Source organism: Bufo gargarizans, chromosome 3 (genome assembly GCF_014858855.1).
Source record: "Bufo gargarizans isolate SCDJY-AF-19 chromosome 3, ASM1485885v1, whole genome shotgun sequence".
NCBI lineage: Eukaryota > Metazoa > Chordata > Amphibia > Anura > Bufonidae > Bufo > Bufo gargarizans.
The window spans coordinates 186,930,848-186,948,963 of record NC_058082.1 but is presented as its reverse complement, the minus strand read 5'-3'; the positions used below and the strand labels follow the sequence as shown (position 1 = coordinate 186,948,963).

The 18,116-nt window shown below is 42.8% G+C and overlaps 1 protein-coding gene and 1 long non-coding RNA gene across 2 annotated transcripts; one reads left to right on the top strand and one right to left on the bottom strand.

Annotated features, from left to right (window-relative positions):
* Positions 1 to 276: 276 nt before the first annotated feature.
* On the bottom strand, positions 277 to 14,174 carry LOC122931164. The gene is made up of 3 exons (XR_006388215.1): positions 14,055 to 14,174; positions 783 to 852; positions 277 to 417 (listed from the first exon to the last, which is right to left on the bottom strand). It is a non-coding gene; the product is annotated as an uncharacterized LOC122931164 (long non-coding RNA).
* LOC122931163 (transcription factor Sox-21) lies at positions 13,327 to 15,420 on the top strand. Its single transcript, XM_044285169.1, has 2 exons — positions 13,327 to 13,415; positions 13,540 to 15,420. The coding sequence occupies exon 2, from the start codon at positions 13,699 to 13,701 to the stop codon at positions 14,503 to 14,505; it is 807 nt and encodes a 268-aa protein (XP_044141104.1). The 5' UTR covers positions 13,327 to 13,415; positions 13,540 to 13,698; the 3' UTR covers positions 14,506 to 15,420.
* The last annotated feature ends 2,696 nt before the right edge of the window (positions 15,421 to 18,116 follow it).

Here is an 18,116-nt window from a genome sequence, read left to right as displayed (position 1 = left end):
TTTGCGGTAAAAAGATATAGGGCATAAGACCATACGTAGGTTTCCATTCCTCTCTCCTCTTCTGTGTGTGTGTGTGTGGGGGGGATGTGGGTGCACACATGAGCTGAACTTTTCATGCCTTGTTTTAGATTAACCCTATAAGCGCCATTCAAGACACTGACCTCTATCTCTAATATACACAAGATAGAGGACATTTTTATACAAAATGGATTCTCATCCCTCACAGTCACTGCTCCTAATATGCAGTAGTTTGCTCAACAGCATTGCCCCACAACAATAGATTATTGTTACCGTTGATTCATACACTGGGATGATCAGGGAAGGCATACAGATATCGGCTGCAACTTTGTCCTGGACTTCACCTGACACATTGCAGAGTGAAATCTGCAGAGGATATCCACAGCATAACTTGACATTCTGTGGATATAAATATAAGCCATAAAGAGTCATTCAATCTTTATGTCAGTTTTCACTTTGGACAGTATAATGTTGATTCTAAAAAGTAAAAGAATAAAAAGTAACCTACTTCCTGCCACTCCATTACATTATTAAGTATCCACATGCGACACTGTGGCCTCACTGGTGACTTGTCCCCAAGTGGCATTTCACTGATGCCACTTGGGGTCAAGTCATTAAGAAAAGAAAGTCACAATGGTTCAAATGTTTCTGATAAAAATAAGTTTAAAAAAATTCATGTTTATTACCAAAACTCTTGAGAGATGGAAGAAAAAAAGTTAACAGAACAACTGAAAGAATATTGAATTATTTGTATGTGCATTTACCTTACTTAGTTGGTCAGTTCAGTACTGGAATTAGTCAATAATTCAAAACTTTGTTCACTTCAATCTGATCCTAAATATAAAAGAGACATTTGCTTAGCTTAAAAAATTACCATAGAAACCCACAGTTGTCGCTGTTATTGAGATGTTACAAGGGTTTGGTTGACGTTATACTTGGTTCATATACAGGTACATCACAATTAATTAGAACATCATCAAAAAGTTAATTTATTTCAGTAATTCAATTCAAAAAGTGAAACTGATATATGGAATGGATTCTTTACACATAGAGTGATCTGTTTCAAGCATTTATTTATTTTAATGTTGAGGATTAAGGCTTACAGCTAATGAAAACCCGAATCCAAGAATCTAAGAAAATTTGATTATATAAGGCCAATTAAAAATTATTTTAATACAGAAATGTTGGCCTACTGAAATATATGCACAGTATATGCACTCAATAATTGGTCAGGGCTCCATTTGCATGAATTACTGCATCAATGTGGGATGGCATGGAGGCGATCAGCATGTGGCACTGCTGAGGTGTTATGGAAGCCAAGGTTGCTTTCATATTGGGCTTTAGTTCATCTGCATTGTTGGGTCTGGTGTTTCTCATCTTCCTCCTGACAATATCCTATAGGTCAGTGATGGCTAACCTTGGCACTCCAGCTGTGGTAAAACTACAACTCCCAAGATGCCCCCCTTGCTTGGCTGCTCTCAGAACTCTGTAGAAATAAATGGAGCATGCTGGGAGTCGTAGTTTGCTGGCCAATTAAGCACAGTAATATCATGGTTTTTAAAGCAGGTATTGATACTTTTAGCAGTATGGTATTGTGCCTTTTCATGAGTGTAAACAGTTATATCTACTTATGCTAATTTTAATGGGTATTCGATGCATTTAAGAGCAATGTTGATTTATATTCACTGTTTTGTATGGATTTTCATGTAGGCCGAAGTAAGTCCATGGGAAGATTACTGTGCCGTTCAAAATTCTAGTGTTATTGAAACAATATATTATACATTTAGACAGTTAGAAGATACATGGCACCTGCAGATTTAGAGGCATCATTGTATTTGTTATCTGGACATGAATTCAACAGTGTGAGAATTGTCTAGATGTTCCTCAAAGTATACACTCATGTATCAAAGTTTGTCTCTCGTCTCTAAGACAAGACCTTTCAGGTGTCAGAGGTGTGTAATATTGAAAATATCAGGCATATATGAGTTAACCCTTAATGGTATGATGCTTATTGCTTATACAACAGTACCACCTAGATATGAGCAGTTAATACTACACCAGTAGAAAAAGTGCATTCTGGGTAGTATTATGACGTCACATTCCTTATCAATGCACACACCCATCCAACAATGATTGGAAAGTTCCAAACTAGGAAGGTGTGTTCAACTGATAAGTTTTGGGTTAAGAAGCCAGATACCAAAAAGGGGAAGAAGAGACAGAAAGAAAAAACAAGCAAAGAAAGAAGGGGAGATCTCTGGAGAAAGATTTGTATTATCGGAAAAACTCTTGAGAGCTGACTGCCCCAAACTCTGCACATCACTTGACCCTTGGGTAATGTATATTTTTGTTTTATGTAATATTGATATAAATTAATTGGCTTGATGCTTAGCTAGCTAACCGCTCATTTGCGGACGTGTAACGTTAGTGCTAAATCAGCATTTTCGCTTGATTTCAGTTACGATGAATATAACTGAATAAAGGGGATAATATTGGAGAAACTCTCTGTTGGGAATCTTTATATTCCCTAGTTTGATATCAAGCCAATAATTTATTCGTTTTGTTGCAATACTACCCCATATCTGAGATTGGTCATCATTTTGGGCAGAGCAAGGGCTCGTATCTGTCATTTTCTTGATTGGGTTTTTCGCATAATCCATTGATTTTATATCTCTCACAATTTTAAAGCCAGCTTTAATAATATTTTTGTGTTGGTTGAGTAGTGTTTTGTTGGCACCATATAGTGGTGAATTCTGGGTACTGCATATTATTGTATATTATAAAATTTATGTTGATTAATTTTTGGTTGTATTTTAAACTATTGTATAATAAACCATTTATATTTTTGCATAGACGCTTGTACCCTGTTTTGCTGATTGCACAAAATAATCAGGTTCTCGATTGAACTCTATTTGAGATGTTGATGTCCATCTCGTGGATCAATATCGTTTGCATCATTTTTCTTTTGATCCTTTAATTTTTTTATATACAGTACAGACCAAAAGTTCTGTAAAGAGGAATGGTTAAGAATTACTCCTGACCGTTGTGCACGTCTGATCTGCAACTACAGGAAACGTTTGATTGAGGTTATTGCTGCCAAAGGAGGTTCAACCAGTTATTAAATCCAAGGGTTCACATACTTTTTCCACCTGCACTGTGAATGTTTACATGGTGTGTTCAATAAAAACTTGGTAACATTTAATTATTTGTGTGTTATTAGTTTAAGGCCTCTTTCACACTTGCGTTGTCCGGATCCGGCGTGTACTCCACTTGCCGGAATTACACGCCGGATCCGGAGAAACGCAAGTGTACTGAAAGCATTTGAAGACGGATCCGTCTTCAAAATGCTTTCAGTGTTACTATGGCACCCAGGACGCTATTAAAGTCCTGGTTGCCATAGTAGTAGTGGGGAGCGGGGGAGCGGCATACTTACAGTCCGCGCGGCTCCCGGGGCGCTCCAGAGTGACGTCAGAGCGCCCCATGCGCATGGATCATGTGATCCATGCGATCACGTCATCCATGCGCCTGGGGCGCCCTGACGTCACTCTGGAGCGCCCCGGGAGCCGCACGGATGGTAAGTATGCTGCTCCCCGCTCCCCACTACACTTTACCATGGCTGCCAGGACTTTAGCGTCCCGGCAGCCATGGTAACCGATTGAGAAAAAGCTAAACGTCGCATCCGGCAATGCGCCGAAACGACGTTTAGCTTAAGGCCGGATCCGGATCAATGCCTTTCAATGGGCATTCATTCCGGATCCGGCCTTGCGGCAAGTGTTCCGGATTTTTGGCCGGAGCAAAAAGCGCAGCATGCTGCGCTATTTGCTGCGGCCAAAAAACTGTTACGTTCCGGAACGGAAGACATCCTGATGCATCCTGAAGGACGGACTGTCCATTCAGAATGCATTAGGATAATCCTGATCAGTATTCTTCCGGCATAGAGCCCCGACGACGGAACTCTATGCCGGAAGACAATAACGCAGATGTGAACGAGCCCTAAGCAGACTGTGATTGTCTATTGTTGTGACTTAGATGAAGATCAGATCACATTTTATGACCAATTTGCGCAGAAATCCATATCATTCCAACGGGTTCACATACTTTTCTTGCAACTGTATATATAGATATAGAAATATACACTCACCTAAAGAATTATTAGGAACACCATACTAATACGGTGTTGGACCCCCTTTTGCCTTCAGAACTGCCTTAATTCTATGTGGTATTGATTCAACAAAGTGCTGAAAGCATTCTTTAGAAATGTTGGCCCATATTGATAGGATAGCATCTTGCAGTTGATGGAGATTTGAGGGATGCACATCCAGGGCACGAAGCTCCCGTTCCACCACATCCCAAAGATGCTCTATAGGGTTGAGATCTGGTGACTGTGGGGGCCATTTTAGTACAGTGAACTCATTGTCATGCTCAAGAAACCAATTTGAAATGATTCGAGCTTTGTGACATGGTGCATTATCCTGATGGAAGTAGCCATCAGAGGATGGATACATGGTGGTCATGAAGGGATGGACATGGTCAGAAACAATGCTCAGGTAGCCCGTGGCATTTAAACGATGGCCAATTGGCACTAAGGGGCCTAAAGAGTGCCCAGAAAACATCCCCCACACCATTACACCACCACCACCAGCCTGCACAGTGGTAACAAGGCATGATGGATACATGTTCTCATTCTGTTTATGCCAAATTTGGACTCTACCATTTGAATGTCTCAACAGAAATCGAGACTCATCAGACCAGGCAACATTTTTCCAGTCTTCAACAGTCCAATTTTGGTGAGCTCGTGCAAATTGTAGCCTCTTTTTCCTATTTGTAGTGGAGATGAGTGGTACCCGGTGGGGTCTTCTGCTGTTGTAGCCCATCCGCCTCAAGGTTGTGCATGTTGTGGCTTCACAAATGCTTTGCTGCATACCTTGGATGTAACGAGTGGTTATTTCAGTCAACGTTGCTCTTCTATCAGCTTGAATCAGTCGGCCCATTCTCCTCTGACCTCTAGCATCAACGAGGCATATCGCCCACAGGACTGCTGCATACTGGATGTTTTTCCCCTTTCACACCATTCTTTGTAAACCCTAGAAATGGTTGTGCGTGTAAATCCCAGTAACTGAGCAGATTGTGAAATACTCAGACCGGCCCGTCTGGCACCAACAACCATGCCACGCTCAAAATTGCTTAAATCACCTTTCTTTCCCATTCTGACATTCAGTTTGGAGTTCAGGAGATTGTCTTGACCAGGACCACAACCCTACATGCATTGAAGCAACTGCCATGTGATTGGTTGACTAGATAATCGCATTAATGAGAAATAGAACAGGTGTTCCTAATAATTCTTTAGGTGAGTGTATATCAAGCATTTTCTTTATATACCCAACAATGGGCAGGTGCCAAGTCCTGTTGAAAAAATGAAATCAGCCTCTCCATAAAGCTTGTCAGCAGAGGGAGGCATGAACTTCTCTAAAAGTTCCTGGTTAGACAGCTATGCTGACTTTGGACTTGATATAACACAGTGGGCCAACACCAGCAGACATAGGCCTGACAGAACAACAGACGTGCAGGTTGGGGGACACCTGGGAAATAGTGACCATAAAGTAATAACCTTCCAATTATCATTCAAAAGAGTGTTTCTACAGGGAGGAACAAAAATACCAAGCTTCCAAAAAGCTATATTTAGCCATCTAAGAGAGGCCATAGGGCTAACTAACTGGGACAAAGTCCTCAAAAATAAAAAATACAGCCACAAAATGGGATATCTTTAAAATCATCCTAAAATCTAATTGTGAGAGGTACATACCGTATGGGAATAAAAGTTTAAGAAACAAAAAGAAACCAATGTGGATAAACAGAACTGTAAAGAAAGCAATAAATGACAAAAAGAAAGCATATAAAACACTAAAACAGGAAGGTAGCACTGAAGCACTGAAAAACTATAAGGAAAAAAATAGAACATGTAAAAAACAAATAAAAGCGGCCAAACTAGAGACCGAGAGATTAATTGCCAAAGAGAGTAAAACTAACCCTAAAATGTTCTTCAATTATATAAATAGTTAAAAAGTATAAATCTGAAGGTGTTGGCCTTTAAAGAGTAATGAGGGGGGAGTCAGGAAGAAGTACAACAGCGACTTAAAAAGATTAAAATAGACAAATCGCCAGGACTGGATGGCATACACCCCCGTATCCTAAGGGAATTAAGTAATGTCATAGCCAGACCCTTATTTCTGATATTTGCTGACTCTATACTGACAGGGAATGTCCCACAAGATTGGCGCATAGCAAATGTGGTGCCAATATTCAAAATAGTCCAAAAACAGAGCTTGGAAACTATAGGACGGTAAGTTTAACATCTGTTGTGGGTAAACAGTTTGAAGGTTTTCTGACAGATGCTATGGTAGGGCATCTCAACGTAAATAAGCAAATAACGCCATATCAGCATGGCTTCATGAGGGATCGGTCATGCCAAACTAATTTAATCAGTTTCTATGAGGGGGTAAGTTCTAGACTTGACAGCGGCGAATCAATGGCCGTCGCATATCTGGACTTCTCCAAAGCATTTGACACTGTACCACATAAAAGGTTAGTATATAAAATGAGAATGCTCGGACTGGGAGAAAACGTCTGTATGTGGGTAAGTAACTGGCTCAATGATAGAAAACAGGGGGTGGTTATTAACGGTACACACTCAGATTGGGTCACTGTCACTAGTGGGGTACCTCAGGGGTCTGGCAGATGAGGTTTAACACTGATAAATGTAAAGTTATGCACATGGGAAGGAATAATGCAAGTCACTCGTACATACTAAATGGTAAAACACTCGGTAACACTGACATGGAAAAGGATCTAGGAATTTTAATAAACAGCAAACTAAGCTGCAAAAACCAGTGTCGGGCAGCTCCTGCCAAGGCCAATAAGATAATGGGTTGCATCAGAAGGGGCATAGATGCCCGTGATAAGAACATAGTCCTACCACTTTACAAATCGATAGTCAGACCACACATGGAGTACTGTGTACAGTTCTGGGCGCCTGTAAACAAGGCAGACATAGCAGAGCTGGAGAAGGTCCAGAGGAGGGCAACTAAAGTAATAACTGGAATGGGGCAACTACAGTACCCTGAAAGATTATCAAAATCAGGCCTATATATAAAAAGACAACTGAGGGAAAATCTAATTAATATGTATAAATATATCAGGGGTCAGTACAGAGAGCTATCCCATTCTCTATTTATCCCCAGGACTGTGACTGTGACGAGGAGACATCCTCTGCGTCTGGAGGAAAGAAGGTTTGTACACAAACATATTAAAGGATTCTTTACGGTAAGAGCAGTGAGACTATGGAACTCTCTGCCTGAGGAGGTGGTGATGGTGAGTACAATAAAGGAATTCAAGAGGGGCCTGGATGTATTTCTGGAGCGTAATAATATTACAGGCTTTAGCTACTAGAGAGGGGACGTTGATCCAGGGAGTTATTCTGATTGCCTGATTAGAGTCGGGAAGGAATTTTTTATTCCCCTAAAGTGAGGAAAATTGGCTTCTACCTCACAGGGTTTTTTTTTTTTGCCTTCCTTTGGATCAACTTGCAGGATGACAGGTCGAACTGGGTGGACAAATGTCTTTTTTCGGCCTTATGTACTATGTTACTATGTTACATGGCTCCCCAAACCAACACTGATGGAAACTTCACAATGGACCTCAAGCAACTTGGATTGTGTGTTTCTCCCCTTCATTCAGACTCTGCGACCTTGATTTCCAAATGAAATGAATAATTTACTTTATCTGAAAACAGGACTATGGACCACTGATCAACAGTCCAGTCCTTTTTCTCCTTAGCCCAGGTAAGATGCCTTTGATGTTATCTCTGGATCATGAGTGGCTTGAAACAAGGAATGTGACAGTTGTAGCCTATGTACTAAATATGTCTTTGTGTGGTGGCTTGTGAAGCACTGAATCCAGCTGCAGTCCACTTCTTGTGAATCTTTCCCAAATTATTGATTGGCCTTTTCTTGATAATCCTTTCAAAGCTGAGTTTATCCCTGTTGCTTGTGCACCTTTTTCTACCACACTTTTTCCTTCCACTGAACTTAGATACAGCACTATGTGAACAGCCAGCTTGGCAATGATCTTTTGTGGCTTTACCCTACTTATCGAGGGTTTCAATGACTGTCTTCTGGACAACTATTAAGTCAGCAGTCTTCGCCATAACTGTTTCACCTACTGAAACAGACTGAGGAACCATTTAAAAGCTTAGGAAACCTTTGCAGAATTTCTTTGTTGATTATCTCATTACAGTGTGACACCATGAATCTACAATATTGAACTTTTTCACTATTATCACATGAGAATGACACAGATTTTCCACCTGTATTATTTTAGCCACTCACTTTCAGATGCTGACTGCAGTGCTGCTCACATTGCAATGAATACAGCCCTGCTACCACACAGATTGTCTGACAGATTTTCTGACCACTCATTGGTCAAATGTCCATTTACACACAGATCTTTTGTTATACACACCAACTATTGGTCTAATTGGACGGCAATATTGTCAGATAATCTCTTGGCGTGATATAGCTGATATTTAAGCCATATTCTTATCAGTTAGATAAAATATTAAGCTCTAATGTTTATGAGGTCAGAAGATGATGGAATAATAAAAATAAAAACAGCGCCAGTCTGACCCAAATGTAAGTATAAAGTTGTTGGAGCTGAAGGTATTTCTCTCACATTTTTTGGTTGTGAACAGTCACAACCACTTTGATAGTGTTTGAAAGGTACTTTATGCTTCCGGTGCGTGATTCCGCATCGTGAGTATCTTCCAGATGTCATACTTGCACTGGATATTTGATGTCCATTTTTGTCTGAAGAAGGGGTTACTCCCCGATACACATTGCATGTTTTTGGAATAAAAGAAGCAAATCCATAAAGATCTTTGGTGTTTGGCACCCGTGTATTTGCTTTTTTGGGGGTTATACTCCATTTGTCCTACATATGAGGTCAGGAGATCAGAGATAGGAGCTACATCAGATGACAGGATTCAAAGAAACCAGAAACTGAGAGCCCGCAAACAGACTGCTTTTTAACCCTTGTTTCTAATAAATGGCTGAACATTTTTAATAAAGACTTACTGAAAAATTATTTTTAGCCCAAAATGAATAAAATGCAATCATAAAGAATTGCCCCGAAGCTGTCCATAGGCTTTAAGTTTCATTATCCATATACAGAAACAAATAGTCTAGACATGTTAGAACTATTTTCTATCATTCTTCTTGAATATTTCTATCATGGTGCTTTTTTTTTATTGTGCTCTAGAATCTAAGTCACTGACATACATTTTTTAAAGACAGCCTGTAATTATTTACAGGGAACAACAGACATTGTAACTTTTTACAAGCATGCAAATGAGTACATCAAAGCAATTCGAATCCCAAATGATGAGTTATATAATCACCCTCACTTCGAACAAGCTTTTCTTGTTTTCTAGTAGTTTACGCAAAGACTGTGCTGATAAGAGTTACAAACACACACACACACACAGGCCAAGCACACAACAGGTAAGAAGGTGCTGTGTAACAGCTTTATGGCATTGGTGCCTGGCAACTTTTGACAGCTGAATGTAATGTGGTATTGGTGGCCGATGGCTACACAAAGGAAAATGTCAGCTACTTAGTCATTGTATGGAAATGCTTTTATAGCACAAACAAAGTGATGAAAACACAGAGTGGGTAATAAATACAGTCGTTGGTAAGTCTGCTGGGCATGTGAGTCAGCTTGTCAGTCATTTACAGTGATTAGCTGAAGATTCTTATCGGACTGTAACCACTGCTCTTGTACTGCTTTCATGCTTGGAAATTGCTACCTGGTTAGTGGTTCTGAATCTGACTTGAAATCTAGATAATGCTATGATCTGTTTGTACTTGGACCTTTTACGTGTGGGAGAATTTACAATAGAAAGAGATGAATAACTGCTTTTCAAGTAAGTTGAGTAGAAAGATTTTTTTCTGAATGTTGTCTTTGTAAATATTAAATTTGATTTTAATTTATGAACATGCGTGAAAAATGTGTGCACATTGGTGCACATTGCCTATATGTACCTGTATATAAGAAGCAGTCAACTAATGGAAAACATAACTGTCGCAATCAGTAGTGGCAAATTACATATATACAGCAGTTTGGGGCACACCTTGGGGAGAGGACTAAATTGCTAGGATTAATAGTCCCCATGCCTTGTGACAATAGAAGATAAGACAATATTTCATATAACTATGAGACAGAGGGGTATATGACTAGATGGATAGATAGATACTCAATAGATTATACATATTAGATAGATAGATAGATAGATAGATAGATAGATAGATAGATAGATAGATAATTGGATATATATATATATATATATATATTAGATAGATGATAGATAGATAGATATTAGATAATAGATAGATAGATAGATAGATAGATAGATAGACAGACAGACAGATAGATAGATAGATAGATAGATAGATAGATAGATAGATAGATATTAGATGGATAGATAGATAGATAGATAGATAGATAGACAGATAGATAGATCATAGATTAATGCAGTGTTTCCCAACCAGTGTGCCTCCCGCTGTTGCAAAACTACAACTCCCAGCATGCCCAGACAGCCTTTGGTTGTGCGGGCATGCTGGGAGTTGTAGTTTTGCAACAGCTGGAGGCACACTGGTTGGGAAACACTGGATTAATGGATAGATAGATATATAGATAGATAGATAGATAGATAGATAGATAGATAGATAGAGAATAGATAGATAGATATTAGATAGATATAAGATAGATAGATAGATAGATATTAGATAAATAGATGATCGATCGATAGATAGATAGATAGATATTAGATAGATAGACAGATATAAGATAGATAAATAGATGATAGATAAATAAATAGATAGATAGTAGATAGATATATATAAATAAATAGATAGATATTAGATAGATAGATAGATAGATAGATAGATAGATAGATAGATAGATCGAAAGAAATATATTAGATAGATAGATATCAGATAAATAGATGATAAATAAATAAATATTAGATAGATAGATAGATAGATAGATAGATAGATATTAGATAGATAAATACACGATAGATAGATATTAGATATGTAGACAGATATTAGATAGATAAATAGATGATAGATAGATAGATAAATAAATAGATAGATATTAGATAGATAGCTAGATAGAAGATAGATATTAGAAAAATAAATAGATGATAAATAGATAGATAGATAGATAGATAGATAGATAGATATTAGATAGATAGATATTAGATAGATAAATACACGATAGATAGATAGATAGATAGATAGATAGATAGATAGATAGATAGATAGATCTGGTTCTATTGACAGGAGTATATATATATATATATATATATATATATATATATATAGCATGTTGCATTGTGATAATAAAACCGCAGCCCTTGTATAACTATTACAGAACACATTCTCTATGCCGAGCACCTTGTGTCTGTTTTTGAATTCATTTTCCCAACCTCTTCCCCGCTCCCCTTCTTCTCCTTCCTCCCCTTCTTCCCCTTCTTCCCCTTCTTCTCCTTCTTCCCCTTCTTGATCTGATCACCTCTCATCTTCTGCCCTAATCACTCACTTGTCATTGTACATTTATCAAAATTAAGGATTTGTTGCCCTCTTATCAACTTATTAATCTTCATATCAATACACATAAAAATATATAGTTTATTTTTTATTGTCTCTTCACGTTGTATAGAGATCTATTTTTCCATCTATTATATCTAATTAAAAAAGACGTGGTAGGATGAATATATATATATATATATATATATATATATATATATATATATTTAAAATACACAAATACAACACGTTATAATATATATTATTAATATACACACACAATTTTTATATTATCTGTTTAAGGTCAGTAAACCTGTCCCTAGCACTGACTGTACATAAGATGTGATGGTTACAAGTCCCAGAAATACAATCACATACATAGCTGAGTCCGACATGAATTCCCTCCAAGCAATCTGCAGCGAGAATCCTTGACGACCGCTTGTTTAGTTACAGGTGGGGCTTTCCCTGGAGGATTAGGTGGGATGGGGCGATTCTCTACAATCATCTCCACTGGTGAGTGCTAAGATTCCAGCACTGGAGGGGTTACGGGCACCACACATACCACACTGGCACGCCACCTTGACACTGACAAGCCCCGAACAGGGCGATCTAGTCCGTCCTGATTGTCAACTCAATTTGTTACTTAAACCCTGGTGACAGCTCTTGTGCTTTCAGGAGCTGAATGGTACAGGAGAGAACAATGTGCAGGTACTAATAGCAGTGCGATAAGATCAGAGGGAAGTGTAAACAGGGAGCGAGACAAAGGAGAGGTGTAGTGTGTGCACAGAGCCGCACCATGTGGGCTGACAGGTGAAGCCATCACAGCACTGCCATCCAGGTGAGGTGGCTTCAGAGCAGTACCATCCTGGTGTGGTAGCTTCAGAGCAGTGCCATCCAGGTAAGGTGGCTTCAGAGCAGTGCCATCCTGGTGTGGTAGCTTCAGAGCAGTGCCATCCTAGTGAGGTGGCTTCAGAGCAGTGCCATCCTAGTGAGGTGGCTTCAGAGCAGTGCCATCCTAGTGAGGTGGCTTCAGATGTGTGCCATCCTAGTGAGGTGGCTTCAGATGTGTGCCATCCAGGTGAGGTGGCTTTAGATGTGTGCCATCCTGGTGTGGTGGCTTCACAGCGCAGCCATCCTGGTGTGGTGGCTTCAGAGCACTGCCATCCTGGTGTGGGGCTTCAGAGCAGTGCCATCCTGGTGTGGTGGCTTCACAGCGCAGCCATCCTGGTGTGGTGGCTTCAGAGCAGTGCCATCCAGGTGAGGTGGCTTCCCAGCACAGCCATCCTAGTGTGGTGTCTTCAGAGCACTGCCATCCTGGTGTGATGGCTTCAGAGCACTGCCATCCAGGTGAGGTGGCTTCCTAAGCAGAATGGTGGCAGAGTGCGATCAGATGTAAGGTGCTACCTGTGAGGATACATAAAGCAGGTGAGGTGCCACTTGGTAACAGGTGTGTCTTACTATTCATTACAATGAGTACACCGTATAAGGGCATGGTGTTAATATGCTGCCCGAGCACCTGGCTGCAGACCGGGGGGAAGGGGGTTGATAGGTGAGGGTCTTACAGGCAGCAGTGGTGAATGAGCCTCCTCCTGCCCCTCCCCCACCACACACCCACCTTCCTCTCCCGCCCACTTTCAGTTACCCAAAAAAAATCCCTTTCTGCTGTGCTCCCAGTCAGAGTGAGAGAAGGCAGGGCACGAACCCGGAGAACCAGTGAGAGCCCAGAGGATGCCATGTGTGCAGGTCCCAGGCTGGCCGGTGAGTGCTCCAGAGCTGCCTGTGACTGACTGCTGAGGACAGCCCCCAGTCACCGCCACTTCCTCAGCACTCTGTCACTGCCTCAGCTCAGCCACTAACTTTCTCCCTGCTTCTCTCCTCACAGCCCGGAGGTGCCCGCTCTCCTACCTATGCCAACACTCCACAAGTCTTCTGTGTGACCCCCTCACCATGACGACCCCCTCATAAACTCCACTTCTAACAACCGGCCAACATTTGGAAAGAGCCATCCAGGACTTGCTGTGGAGTTCTCAGACCGCTGGAGATGTCTAAGCCGGTGGACCATGTGAAGAGACCTATGAACGCTTTCATGGTGTGGTCCAGAGCTCAGAGGAGGAAAATGGCCCAGGAGAACCCCAAAATGCACAACTCGGAAATCAGCAAGAGGCTGGGGGCAGAATGGAAGCTGCTGACGGAGTCGGAGAAGAGACCCTTCATAGACGAGGCCAAGAGGCTGCGAGCCATGCACATGAAGGAGCACCCGGACTACAAGTACCGGCCCCGCAGGAAGCCCAAGACTCTGCTCAAGAAGGACAAGTTTGCCTTTCCTATGCCGTACAGCCTGGCCGGGGACCATGAGGGACTGAAGGCTGCCGGTATACACGGTGCCGGGGTACTTACTGACTCTTTGCTCTCCAACCCTGAGAAGGCGGCTGCAGCTGCGGCGGCGGCGGCCGCGCGCGTCTTCTTCCCCCACTCAGCAGCGGCAGCGGCGGCGGCTGCTGCTGGCGGCGCCTCCAGTCACTACTCCCTATTTGACCTGAGCTCCAAGATGGCAGAGATCACATCCAGCTCTTCCTCCCTCCCTTATGCCTCATCTATCGGATACCCACAGTCCAGCGGAGGGGGCTTCCCGGGGGTGGCAGCGGCGGCAGCTGCAGCAGCGGCTGCCAGTGGTGGGCACACTCACTCTCACCCCTCTCCTGGAAACCCCGGCTACATGATCCCCTGTAACTGCACGGGATGGCCCAGTCCAGGACTGCAGCCCCCCTTAGCCTACATCCTCTTCCCAGGAATGGGGAAACCTCAGTTGGACCCTTACCCTGCCACAGCTTATGCAGCAGCATTATGACAGCATGGCAGCCCTTGGCAGGGCACTCGGCACCCAGGTGTCACTCCATGTGGGACATATGAACTCGCTCCTGGGAAGTCCTGTGTGTGGAATTTCTAGCGCTCATGCACCATGGTTGGGTATTTGTCTTTTTCTATGCTGTGAAAATATGGAAATATGTGAGCATTTGTGATGATGGCACGGGTCATCTGTGGTACCTACTGTGCATATCATGCTCCTTCAGTGTGGAGGTGCTTGTGGTCATCAAAGTCCTATGCAAGTCCCTCTACTACTGAATCGGTGGGGAGAAGGTCGCCCCAACAAGCAAAGAACATTTCAGAAGTCACCTTTTGCCTCTTTCTGCACTTGTATGATGAAATGGACTCCATGATCTTCCCCTGCATGCACTTGCTGGACGCTCAAGAAAGCTTTTTTTTTTTGGAGTTGGGATGTTGTACCTCCATAAAAAATAATGGTACCCCTGCCTTGGTGCAGAGCTATCTGTGAGTAGAGAAGGATCGTCTAACGATGCTCTGACCGTTCATAGGTACTTACCTACCTAGGTCACACTGGAAAGCAGGGTCTTGAAGATAAGTGTAAATGTGTAAATTGAAAACGCTAGGTCTGTAAAGAAAACTTGCTGCTCACTAATAATTCCGAGTCTAAATTCTAGAAAAGATAAACTATATGTGACTCTTAAATTCGTTTCTCTATGTTCCAGACATTTATATTTATTCTTTAGAAGAGTATAAAGTGTTTGCCCCCAGACGGTCTAAAGGTGGAGTCTCCATCTCTGATTTCTTGGTGGCCCAGAAGGTCTATTTCTGTAGTAGCTTACAGTAGACCATGGAGTCTCATCCAGTCACTTCTTTAGTTCTGGTTTCTTTCTTTTTGTAAGGTGTACAACTTGACTAATATTTGTGAATGGAGCTGGCTAACTTGTACTTTTTATTTTTTATTTTGTTTTATTTTTTTGGCTTTCTGTAATACAAAGTAAAAGCAGAAATGGTTTTAACAATTTCCTGCCCATGTCTTGTTTTGTGTGTGTCCAGGTCTGGTTTAATATGAGATGACAACCTGTGTGTAGAGGGATTGAAGGCGCCGAACAAAGAGCTGAAATAAAGCCCTTCATAGGTAAAAAGGAGGGGGGGGGGGGGTCTTCTACTTCTTGTTGGGTATACTAACAAGATGTCTATCTGCATCGCCCTGACGTGCTTAGTCCAGGTGAAGTGTAACTTATCCCCTAAAGGCTGCCTTTGTTTCCCTCGTGAATGGAGTTACCAGGAAATCTAAATCAAGCCATTGTTACTCAGAGCCAAAAACCAGATTTATCACATTTTTAATCGTGAATAGGAAAGGAGATAAAACCAAGTGGTTGTATTATCTTAGCATTCGTGATTCAGGAGGACAGCCAGGTGTCCTATAACATCGTGAGGAGAAAGTCCCAGGACACTTCAGCTTGTCAGAGCTTCCATGTCCCACGAAGCATCTGAAATAGAGATCTAAGATGCAGAGTAATTAGGTTACCGATTAGCAACTGTAACCTGAAAATGTCTATTTCCCCTATCAGGTCGCCATCAAATATACCAGGCGGATTGAATCTGCTGTTTCTGTAATTAAAGCGATCCCCTTAAATCTGGTCCTCATGGAGTTTGCAATATTCATCTGCTTGGGAGCGATTATGCAAAACTAATTTGGGCTGTCCAGGGGTAATTATCCCTGACACGGTTAATTAAATCCTTTCAAGCCTTTCCTTTGCTTTTTGTAGCTGCCCCTCATTTCTCAACAAGGAACTTCCTGCTGCTTGTCTGGAGAACACAGCGCCTTCCCATGTCCCCGAGATCCCCCTCCTCCTCTCACAGGACAGGTGAACATCCCCAGGACTGGAGAACACAGCGCCTTCCCATGTCCCCGAGATCCCCCTCCTCCTCTCACAGGACAGGTGAACATCCCCAGGACTGGAGAACATAGTGCCTCTCCGTGTCCCCGAGACCCCCCTTCCTGCTCTCACAGGACAGATGAACATCCCCAGGACTGGAGAACACAGTGCCTCTCCATGTTCCTGAGACCCCATCCTCCCTTTCACAGGACTGGAGAACACAGTGCCTTTCCATGTTCCCGAGATCCCCCTCCTCCTCTCACAGGACAGGTGAACATCCCCAGGACTGGAGAACACAGTGCCTCTCCATGTTCCCGAGATCCTCCTCCTCCTCTCGCAGGACAGGTGAACATCCCCAGGACTAGAGAGCACAGTGCCTCTCCATGTTCCTGAGACCCCCCCTCCTCCCTTTCACATGACAGGTGAACATCCCAGCACTGGAGAACACAGTGCCTCTCCATGTTCCCGAGATCCCACTCATTCTCTCACAGGACAGGTGAACATTCCCAGGACCAGAGAACACAGTGCCTCTCCATGTTCCTGAGACCCCCCTCCTCCCTCTCACATGACAGGTGAACATCCCAAGGACTGGAGAACACAGTGCCTCTCCATGTTCCTGAGACCCCCCTCCTGCTCTCACAGGACAGGTGAACATCCCAAGGTCTGGAGAACACAGTGCCTCTTCATGTCCCCGAGATCCCCCTCCTCCCTCTCACAGGACAAGTGAACATCCCCAGGACTGGAGAATACAGTGCCTCTCCATGTCCACGATACCCCCCTCATCCTCTCACAGGACAGGTGAATGTCCCCAGGACTGGAGATGAACTTGATTGCCATCTCCCTCTTGGCTCCTGTCATGGCATTTTGTGACATTCCTCAGTCCCACGCTCTGCCAGGGGTTGAGCAATGGCATGCTGTATCAGGGGGTATTTTGCAGATGATATAATGACAGAATATGCCAGGCATGGGCTGGGTGAGGGCCTCCAGGGCACTGCTGGGCTGCCTTCACAAGGAGGCATTTGTTGCCGTGTCACTTCCACAATCCCATACATTTCCCAGGAGTGTCTGGCTCTTTGGAGACTTTGCTAATCTCTCCCTTGGCCCCTCTCCTTAAAGGACTGATATTATGAATTCCTTGACAATGCCCCCCTCCTGCCTCTGCCTTTCTCCTCTTCCTGGCAGGGAAATAAGGCGCTGGTGAAAGGGCTCCTTTCTGTCCTTCAGTGGGAGCGTTTAGGCAGTCGAGGGGGTTTTGTCCGGGGACAATGCCGGGGCTGGGAGGTTTTGTCAGGGTGTTGTTTGTTGAAGTGCAGCTCAGAAGAAGCGGCTGCTTTCTCGCCATTGTGAGGAAAGCAATCAGTGGTATTTGGAAAACTGTTAGCATTGTGCACTTGTTCTGTGCCCATTGTCAGCCTCCTCTTTTCAGCAGGTTTTTTCAGCCCATCCAGCTGGCCACACTGAATGGCAGTGCGATGTGTACACGCTTTGTCCCTCCAGCCTTCAAGTAGCCCCCATTGAATAGACTAAGTTGACACTGCATGACAGTGAAACAACATAATAAAAAATACATGAGCCCCTGAATAGGAGCAGGCGCATAAATAAATAAAATGGCTGACCAAAACTGGATAAACTGAATGACAAAACGCTGAAAGGGGGACAAAAAGATATTTAACACACCCGATTAGCATGAGAATGGCGGCTACAAGGCCCCACAATGGCTGAAAGGCTCCAGCGCCGGCACAGAGAGGACTAA